This window comes from Peromyscus leucopus, chromosome 7 (genome assembly GCF_004664715.2).
Source record: "Peromyscus leucopus breed LL Stock chromosome 7, UCI_PerLeu_2.1, whole genome shotgun sequence".
Classification (NCBI taxonomy): domain Eukaryota; kingdom Metazoa; phylum Chordata; class Mammalia; order Rodentia; family Cricetidae; genus Peromyscus; species Peromyscus leucopus.
Window position 1 is genome coordinate 36,546,145 of NC_051069.1, and position 10,626 is coordinate 36,556,770.

The window sequence follows — 10,626 nt, forward strand, 5'->3', positions numbered from 1 at the left end:
AGGTAGAATTGGTAGGTCATGTGATAATTGTGTTTTACTATTTTCAGGCACTGTACTATTGTTTGCTGTGGTAGCTATGTTATCTTTACTCTTGCTGTCTTTTCTTGTAAAGTAGAACAATCTATTTAAACATGGTTTTTCTTTTGGTTTTCTGAGACAAGGTTTCTCTATATAACAGTCCTGGCTGTCCTCGGACTTGCTCTGAACACCAGGCTGGCCTTGAACTCATAGAGATCCACCTGCCTCTGCATCCTGAGTGCTGGAATCAAAGGCGTGGGCCACCACCACCTGACCATTTATTTAAAATTAGTAACAACTAAGTTATTTATTTATTTAATTTTTTTTTTAAGAAACAGGATCTCACTTTGTAGCTCACACTGGCCTTTGAACTCACTCTCTGTCTCAGGCTGGCTCTTTCTTTCCCCTCCTGCCTTAGTGGCCCAAGTACTGGGTAGCAGTGTGCCGTGTTTGACTTGACTGTGGCAGAACAACTTGTTTACAGCTGCGTTGTCCTTCCTGTGTTATCTTATTAATGTCAAAAATGTTATCTTTAAATGCTGTACGTACACTACAGTAGATCCATGTTTTGTTTTCTTTGTTCTTTTGAAGCAGGGTTTCATGTAATCTAGGCTGACCTTTAATTTGCTCTGTATGAATGGATGGCTTTGAATTCCCCTTCTTCCTGTCTCCACCTCTCAAGAGCTGGGATTACAGATGTATGGTACTATGCCTGCTTGAGGGGCAGATGCTTTACCAGTCTCAGAAATAGTTTCTCCTTAGCCTAGATTGGCCTAGAACTCCTCATCGGCTTGCCTTCATCTCTCAAGTATTGGGGTTAGAAGTGTTTCTATCATGCCAAGCTGGAGTTTACATATTCTGTTGTATTTCTCTGGCCATAACCTCATGTCCAGGTCGGTGCCTGTCTTTAGTCCCTCTGGAGCTTTATTCATTGTTGCCCTAGTTTTTCCCAACTTGAGATCCCAGCAGTTTTGTTTTTTCCTGAGTAAATGCTTAGATTAGGAGAAATAGACTTGTCTGTCAGTCATCTCCCAAAGGGCTAGAAGGTTGCAAATAAGGTCTGTTCCCACAGTTGGAGAATAGGTTTTGACAACTGGGAGATTGCTCTTAGTATAGCTTGTTGCTTAGAGAGTGGAGCAGAAGCCAGTAATGCCAACATTGGTATTTTATTCTCTTCCTGTTTAAGTATTTTGGCTATTGTATGCCTTCAGTTTTCTGTTTATCTTGCTATGGATCTGTAAGTTTATTCTTCATCCAGTATGGGTAAATTATGTTATTTAAATGCTAAAGTGTTCAGTAACAATTTATTACTTGTTGCAGCTTTATTCCTTTCTTCCAATTGGATACTGCTTTATCTTCACATTGAGTGATGTCTTTTCTGGGCCCCAATACCTTGTTATAATCATCTAGTGATGTTTTTTCCAGTTAGTGTACTCAGCTGTTTATTTTGTTTGTCTTTTTTTTTTTCTTCTTCTTCTTTAGGCTCATGAACTTGTCTTGATTCACTGCCTTGTTCTCCCTTGGCTACTGGTTATATAGTTCATTGCCTTTCCTATGCCTAATAAGTTATGTAGTAGTAGATAATTCTGGACGCCATGAATAGTGCTGGTCTTTGCTTTAGTGGAACATCAGCATGGAGGCTTGAACTGCACAGCAGATTTCTGCTCTTTCAGCTTTCAGATACTACTGTTACTGGGCTTCTTGGAATTGAGATCAGCCAAGAATTTGGTCAGAGTAGATCCTCAACTGCGTTTCTCTCCTGTGGCTCTTTTCGCCAGGCATTCTATCAATTACAGCTGCTTGGCCAGGCCTAAGCAGTATTCCCTGAAGCCTCTGACCACTGACTGCGGGCTTTTGTCATCCTGTAAGGTGTGGGTTGAAAGTTAACTGTGTAGAAGCCCACACATCTCAGTCAGGGCTGCTTTTGTTTGTAGTGACTTCTCTATTTCAGGAGAATTTTGGAAGCTTTTTTCACTTTTTGTTTTTGATTGAATATGTAATGTGTAATTGTGATAGGTTAGGTCCCCATAGGTGAAAGCCAGAACTCTCTTAGCTTTTAATAACATACTTGAATTTTTATTTTCCCAGTGCCTATAGCTAGTAGATCTTTATTCCCTCCCCTCAGAGGAGCTAGTTGTATCAACCCTGTTAACAGGGTTTGCTTTTCTTCTTGCTCCTCCTTGTAAACCATATGGCAAATTGAGAATTCTAGACTTTAGTTTCAGGCCCTAATTTTTTAATTCCATTTGATCTAAAGATAAGATTTATATGTTCAGAATTTCTTTCAGCCTAGATTTGTTGTCAGTGGAACCTGTTGTTCAGATGGATTTTGAGAAGGGCTGTTTGTATGGGTGTGTGTGTCTGTGTGTTGGTGTGTGTAGGTGTGTGTGTTTACATGTTCTATAACTGACACTGTTTTATGATGTACAGGAGTTCTTATGCATGGTAGCTTATGCTTATGATCCCAGAACATGGGAGGCTGAGCCAGGAGAATTGCTACAGATTTGAGACCAGCCTGGAGCTACACAGTAAATTATAAACTAGCCTGGACTACAGAGTAAGATATCAAATAAATAAATAAAAGTTAGTCATGACACAAAAAGCTTTAGTATTTAAAAAGTGTAAATTATTTTGTTGAAAGTAAAGTCTGTTGCTTTGCAATGTACATCAAGACCAGCAGCTGATCTTGAGCCTTCAATCATGTAGAAGTAGTAGATAAAAGGAGATGGATGTGTATGGGAAGAGAGGACTGGCTGGATGATATTTACTGTGAAGATGCAACTTTAAAGTCATGTGTATTTGGTTTTGGAATCCAGCTGTGAGTCCCCTAGTTCTGTTACCTTCGTCAGTTTGTAATGATGTGGAGTCTAAATAAACAATCATGTGTGTCACATTTCCTTGTTTGTAGAGTAAGGACGATGCTGTCTTTCCTCACTGTACCCTCTGGTTCTTTCCTGAGAATAAGAAGCAACCAAACATGTGAAAACACCTTGAGGTGAAGGACTGCTCAGTATTCCACCTGCTCCTTCCTCTGTGACTGAGTAGATGATCCTCTGAACATGATTTAAGTATTACGGATTGCTTAAATCAAAAGGAGTATTTTGTTTCCATTGTGTTAATAGTGAACCATTGAAGACTGAAAAGCTCAAAAACAAAAGCACTGAGTTGTGTGTACTACAAGTAGAAGGGTATGGGGGACAGACCTGCATTATTGCTTATGATCCATGAAAGATTAATATGTACTTTATATTCCCTGTTGTACCTAACCCAGGAGACCTCTTCAGCTTTCATAAATGATTGTGCAAAACATTCACTTTATTTGGTCATGGAAAGAAACAAGTCTGCAACTAGACTGATGAAAAATAATCTGACTGTAGCCTGTGTTCTTTAACAATAGGAATTCATTGCAAAAAAAGAAAATCTGGGGAAGGAGAGGAGCAAGGAAGGCAGAGGACATAGGCAATGGGGTTTTTAATAAAGATAAGGGTCCAGCTTCTTGTCTGATCAGGCGGAGACAGATGTAATTAGTTGAACATGACTATAAATTGAGCCATGTAGAGTGGTGAAGCTGCCTGAGTCAGAGCAAGAAGTGGGGGCATAGGCTTCTAGGTCTTGTTGCAGAGAGGTTCGTTCCGACAGCACATAATTTGCATTCTTGTTCCATGAGAGAAGAGATTCATAGATGGACACATGTTCTCACACCCTTGAACCATGAACTGGAGTTTTCCACCTGGAAGGGGAAAAATCGGACTGGCATTGACAGAAAGCTCTTTCTCTCACCCTTATCCTTTATCCATGGTTCCCAGTATTCCCATGCAGAGATGACCAGGACTTCTGCGTGTATATTTTCCTGTCCCCTTCCTTTTGTCTGCTCTTTTTCCCAGCTGCCCGTTCCTCTTTTTTATTTCTTCATTCTCTCCCTCTCATGGTAAAGTCACCAAGCTCATTATTTTCTCTTGACCATGCTACTCTCCCGCCATTAGCCTTCCCTACAAACCTCTAGCTAGCTGGCTAGCCGCTTTAACTTCCTTCTCTTCACATCTGAACCCCAGGTACTAAGAATTTAAACTTTTCTCTCAAAGATGCACGAGAAAAATTCTATTAACCAATTCCATAGCCATTTTCCATGCCTCCCCCTACCATTTCTGCATGAACTTGATATTGTTTACCCCTTTCTTGACACTTGTCTGTTAAGGCTTCCCCTAATTTTCTGTCTTCGATTTCTCAGAGTCCACTTATCTCTACTGGCCCAAGTCAAATCCCCTTTCTACTTACATGATCATCTCCATGCAGATAATCCAACTAAAATTTACCTGTCTCAGATGGAACTCTACCATCCTCCCTGTACCTATTTGCTTTCCTGATTAATCTTACCCTGCCTTTGAGAGTCTTGGATGATTTTGCTTTGACCAATCAACATTGCCACACCCAAAGAACTTTGCTGTGTTTCCTGTCTATATCTTATATTCCTGATTTGGCTTTGGTGTTTGTTTTTGGCATGTCTCTGCAGAATGACTGAATCAGTAGTTCTCTTCATTTCTGGTATTTCATTGCTACAAGATGAACATGAGAAGTTTTAGTTTATTTAGTGTTTTTAACATTATTTTTTGTGTGTATGCGTGTGGTCATGTGTGTAGGAAGGTCAGAGGACAGCTTGTAAGAGTTGGTCCTGCCCTGGCGGTTGCTGTGGTACAACGCAGGTCATTAGGCTTGGTGGGCAAGCGCCTTTACTCACTGAGCCATCTTGCAGGTTCGGAGCATTAGGATTTTAAAAAGCTGCTCGGGTGATTCTCCTGTGTAGCCCAGACTGGGTACTAGTGGATTTTCCGTGTTCTTTCTGAAGACCCTCTCCTTTTGCCTGCTTCTCTTTCCCTTCCAGCACTCTGTGTGCTTTGCTCTCCTTCTTTTCTGAGACATGGCTTTGCTGTTGTCCAGGCTGGGGTGCTGAGCTTAATACCCTGACCTTAGCCTCCCAAATACTGAGAAGAGACACGCATCACCTCACCACTTTTCTCTAATATTATGTTAGACCACAGTCTACACTTTGTATTTGATGCGTCTTTCTGAAAGGCTCGTGGTATGAGTGGTTGATGTTTATTCAGTGATGGTTAAATGTATGATTATAGAAATAGAGGGAGGATATTTCTATCAAGGAGTTGGCAAACCAGAGCCAGGCAGTATGGTTCATGGAATGGAAGTAGCCAAAATGCCTTGTTTTGGAGATGGATACTAAGTGTTGTAAGGGTTGAGAGGTGTGAGAATATGCACTCAGTTTTGTTACCCTCTGCACATAGGTCTGTAGACCATTGTTGGATAGTTGATTCAGTGTCTACTAAATGCCTACCATTTGTTATATATTGTGCTGTGTCCTAGGAAGATACAGTCATCAACAAACTAGACAGTTCTGAGTAGAGTCATTATATAAGAACATTATATAAGAACAACTTAAAGGTTTCTTTATTCTGAAGAAAGCCTCTTTTCAATTTCTTTTCTTTTTTCTTTTTCCTCCCTTAAGAGCCTTAGGCCTGTTAGTACCTAGAATTCTGCTCAGTCCTTGAAGGAATGAACTTCTGAATCTCCAAGTTCATTGATCCCTCCCCCCACTTTCCCCAGTGTGCTACCATTTTAATTTAAAAGATGCTCGAATGCGCTCTCTGGCAAGTTTACCCCAGGTAGTTGCTCCTACCTTCAAAGATCTTCTTTAGCATGCATTGCTGGGAATTCTGAGTGGTGCATACTCCCTCACCACGAAGACATTTTCCATCATCATTCATATAAGCACATGCGTGGCAATTTATTGCTATGCCTGAAATTTGAAAGAAAAGCCTGATGAAATTTCCCGACAGACGACTTAGTTGAGTCACACATACGGGGAGTGAGGGATGCAAAAGTTAGCACAGTTCTTAGTTCTTTAGGCAGTACTGGGATGGAACCTCCAGGGCCTTAGGCAGATGCTCCCTCTCCTCCCCCTCTTAACTCCTTCCTCTCCTCTTGGTTATCGGAGACAAGGTCTTGCTTAATTGCCCAGGGATGGGATTACAAGTGTGGACTCCCGTGTTCTCTTCTGAATCTGAAGTACTTTTACTACTTTGTAACCTCTATTACTGATGAATACTAAATTTATGGGTGACTTTTATTCTAGTCTGTACCTCATTGGCTTTTTGAATTTATGAGTAAATGCCCTTCTGTCATGTTTTACTTAACAAGAGAAAACTGTTAAGTAACTGAGTCTCTGTCATACTCTCTCACGCCCCAAGATAGACACACTTGGGGCCAATTTAACTAATAAGTCAGCAATATTAGAATGCTAGAATGTTGCCGGCCCTGTAAAGAGTGCATTTTCCTCTCCCTCCCTCCTTCCCTTCTCCCCTCCCTCTTCCTTCCTTCCTTCCTTCCTTCCTTCCTTCCTTCCTTCCTTCCTTCCTTCCTTCCCTCCCTCCCTCCTTCCCTCCCTCCTTCCTTCCTTTCTTCCTTCTTCCTTCCTTCCTTCCGTGTGTGTGTGTGAGAGAGAGATTGATTATTTAGCCCAGTCTGACCTCAAAGTCATACCAATCCTCCTGCCTCAGCTTCCCAAGTACTGAAATAAGACAAGAACCACATCAGGCACAGTTTCTGTTTTCAGATTTATCTTGAAGATCAGTGACAACTTATTGCTTCTGCATCCTTATGCTATCTCTTTGCTAAGCCCCTAGCAAAAAGCATAAAGAAGAAGAGCAAAGACAAAGCAGGAGCTTTAAGCAGACCTAAGTTTAATTTACTGCTTTCTAGAAATGTGACTGACATCAGGATAATCACCTTACGTTACTCATCTAAAAATTTAGAATAATTAACGTTGATTGGGTGAAATGAAATACTTGTGTCGGATAGTAATTTGAGACATCAAACTTTAGATTTTTCTTATTTTTCTACTGTGAATGGGGCATATATGGAGGTCAGAGGACAACTGGGAGTCAGTTCCCTTCTTCCACAATGTGGGCCTTGGCTCTTCAATTCAGGTTGTCAAGCTTGACCATAGATGCCACCCGACCATCTTGCTGATCCTTCCTTCATAAATTCTTAGGTATAGTGGAGTTGGAGAGTCTAGTAGCATTTTATATTGGTGATATTTTTCTTTTTTTTTTTGGTTTTCCGAGACAGGGTTTCTCTTGTGTAGCTTTGCGCCTTTCCTGGATCTCACATGGTAGTCCAGGCTGGCCTCGAACTCACAGAGATCCGCCTGCCTCTGCCTCCCGAGTGCTGGGATTAAAGGCGTGCGCCACCACCGCCCGGCTGGTGATATTTTTCTTAAAAGAGGGTTCTCCAAATTGTGTTAAATTTAGGGCCACATGGAACCTGGAAAATGCTTCCTGATATTGTGAAGAAGCAGACTCTTCGACAGAGCCATTTGTGACATATTAATGATTCTTTTACATTGCTTCTCTAAAATTGAGTTCCTAATGTGTTCCACCTCTCATCCCTCTTTCTCTTTCCTCCCCTTCCTCGGTCCATCTCTCTCTTCCCTATGGGGACAGGGTGTTGCTCGGTTGCCTAGACTTTCATTGAACTCTGTAGCCCAGGTTGGCCTCAACCTCTAGTCAAAGACTAATACCCTTCCATTGTGGCTTACCTGCAGATGTGCTTGGAAATGGCGTACTTATAATTTGTTCATTTTTGTCACTTGAAGTTACCTCAGAAGTCTGTTCGCCCGATTCCTCAGCCTTTTCACCTGAAACTTGGTCAGCTGAAGCCACTTCTGAAGTCTGTTCACTTGACTGGTCTGCAGGTTCGACTGAAGTGTGATCGCTTGAAGTGTGCTCTACTGAAGTGTGCTCACCCGAAGTGTGCTCTCCCGTAATGTGCTCTCCTGTGATATGCTCACTTGTGCTGTGTTCTGAAGAGTGTTCTTCTGAAGTATGCTCACCTGAAACGTGTTCGCTTGCAGCATGCTCATTTGATTCATGTTCACTTGAACTATGATCAGTCAGACCTTTCTCACCTGAAGGTGTTTCATACAAAGCCTCGACATCCGAAGGGTTTGCAAGTGAGAAGTACTCACTCGAGAGTTGCTGAACAGAAGCTTGGTGGTCTACAGAGTTCAGAAGCTCATCAGGCTGACCTGGTGGTGCTCCTAGGATGGAGAAGAAATAGAATGGTGAAGATGAAAGAACGGGATCCTGTGGAGCCAGACAAGTGCGACAGCTAGGTTTCCCGGCAGGTCTACGTGAGACACAGAGATAGTTTAGATGTTGGGGGAAGCCATCTAACTACTCCAGCAGACCAGGAAAGACAAAAGTGTTTCAATAAAAGTTTGGAGATCACTTCTGAGACCTAAAGACACAGGAAGTACATGTGGGATCCGCTCACCTAAGCACAAAAGCATATGAAGGGAAATGAATGTCCCTACCTAACAAACCAGAGTCAGAAATCAAAGAACCCTCTCTCATGTCATCAGAAGTCAGCCACCAACCCTTCTTCCTCCATTTCCTCGTGTGTGTGTGTGTGTGTGTGTGTGTGTGTGTGTGTGTGTGTGTGTGTGTGTTTAAGGCACGAAGACTAGAAATAGGGAGGGAGAGAGAAGGCAAATAGTCCTTTCCCCCCACAACAGTGTCTGGGTGAGATCCTGGCTGCCTTCAAACTGCAGAGCTTCTCTCGATTCTGCTTCTCAAGGGCTGGAGTTACACCAGTAGCGTTCAATGCTGAGTGAGTTCATCCTCAATTGAGGGTAGGTCCGTTTGTGGGGCTGGTGCTAGGACTCAGTGTTTCACTCAACAGTAGAGAACTTTAATCTTTGAGTAGGGCCAACTTTAGAAGAGGATAGCACAAAATTAATCTACAAAAATTACCAAATGGGATTTGAGTTGTATTGGTAAAGTGTGACCTCCCCAGTCACAAATGTTGAAGAAGCACATTAGGCCAGTGCGCTCTTTCGCCTGTACATCGGTAACCAAGAGAGAGCAGTTGGTATAGGGGTGCTCAGAACTGCTCTTACTCGGTTAACTCTTGATTCCAAGGCAGGTTGGTCTGGAGAACTAAGACTGGTCTTTCTTGAAGGGGTCAGAAGTACCTCAAAAGAAGACCCCCTCTGGTATCCACCCAGGGTTTGTGTTTAAAGAGAACACTTACCTCTGGCAGATACAAGTAGATAAAGACTCAGGAAGATTAATTTCTTCATTTTGATTTAGGAAAAGAGAGAGCTCTAGTGTGGCACACTCAAGAGCTGAGAAGAAACTGAACAGACACTCACAGTGTTGAATCAGAACCTTTGAGAATTCTAGAACTTGAGAAACAACAACTCATGTGTCCTCACAATGGGTTGTTAGTCTTATGTCCTGTTCAGGCAGGCTGGCCTGTAACCCATGGTGATGCCACTGGTGAAGGTGATGAGTCTTTTCTGTGTGGAGGATAGTGTTAGGGATAGCTTTAAAAACAAACAAAAAGTATTACCAGAATACACGTGGTCTCTTAGTAAAGTGTAAAAGGTAGCGCTTTTAGAGGGTTGTCAACAGTGGACTGTAGTGGCCTGTTCAGTTTCTGTTTGGCTAAGTAAGCATTTCATGGCTCTGGTCTGTATTCTGGAAGACTGATCTCTGCTGAGATTAGCTGAGTACCGGTGGGTTTGACTTCAGACTGAGGTTAGTCATAAGATTGGAGGGCAGAAGTTGCCACAGGCTGAGTCTTTACACCTTAGAGGACTTGAGTATCCTTTCTTCTGTGATCCCAACTTTGACTAGGCCATAGTAACATGTTTTCTCCCTTCCTACTTCAATTTAGGGATAATAATGATTTCTAGCTTCTAAAATCTACATGCCCCAACTCTCCTTTTTAAGTGTTGTGTAATACCATATACTTCTGAGAATAGTCTTTTTATATGTACTTGTAAAGGCATGTTTTATAGGCATTACGTTGCCAACTCAAATGGTAACATTTATACAGAAGAGTGTAATGATCAAGGGATCATTGAGAGTGGTACTGTGACTTTATCCAGGAACTGGTCAAGCTGAAGGGATGTGGTAAGACATCTATTTGCTGTAAAATTACAACTCAGGGTGGCAGAGATCCTCTGTTCACTCTCTCATGCTTCCCTTCCCTGTCCCACTTTTTTGAGCCGCTTTGTTCCAGGTACCACTGAATGCTGGACCTAAAAGTAGGTGTGTCTATTTCTGTTATAATTTTCTTTCCCCCACTGGACTTTAAGCCCTCTGAAAGTAGGGATCTGTCTGTCTCCTTCAACATTGTAGTCCTAGTACCTGGCTGCATGCTTGTTACATAATAGTACATTTTCTGAGTGAAGAATGAATGACTTAGCTTTTCTGGATCATCCTCTGCTTCATAGAGGAGAAGCTCCAGAGAACTCCTACATAGGCTAGTTTATACCCGGATCATCTGAAGAAATTGGTCATTCTGGGGTCAAACCATTTCTAAGGTAAACCAAGGAAGCCTGTTCTATCTCATCATTTGTCTTTGTTTTAACTTTATGGAAGTAATGAGCTATGGAGAGTTGAGCTGAACTGTCATTTAGGCTTAACATGCCCTACCTTGCTTGAGTTGGAAGTCTAAATTAAGATTTTTGAGCTTCAGACTGGACTCCTTTAGAGAAAGGTGAGAAAGAAGGTATCAGTAGCTCCATTA

General features: G+C 42.0%; 1 protein-coding gene across 1 annotated transcript; it reads right to left on the minus strand.

The window, feature by feature from the left end:
* Nucleotides 1-3,312: 3,312 nt before the first annotated feature.
* On the minus strand, nt 3,313-9,258 carry Acrv1 (acrosomal vesicle protein 1). The gene is made up of 4 exons (XM_028858444.2): nt 9,121-9,258; nt 7,625-8,125; nt 5,705-5,824; nt 3,313-3,748 (listed from the first exon to the last, which is right to left on the minus strand). Exons 1-4 carry the CDS (start codon nt 9,167-9,169, stop codon nt 3,624-3,626), a joined length of 795 nt encoding a protein of 264 aa, XP_028714277.1. The 5' UTR covers nt 9,170-9,258; the 3' UTR covers nt 3,313-3,623.
* Between the last annotated feature and the right edge of the window lie 1,368 nt (nt 9,259-10,626).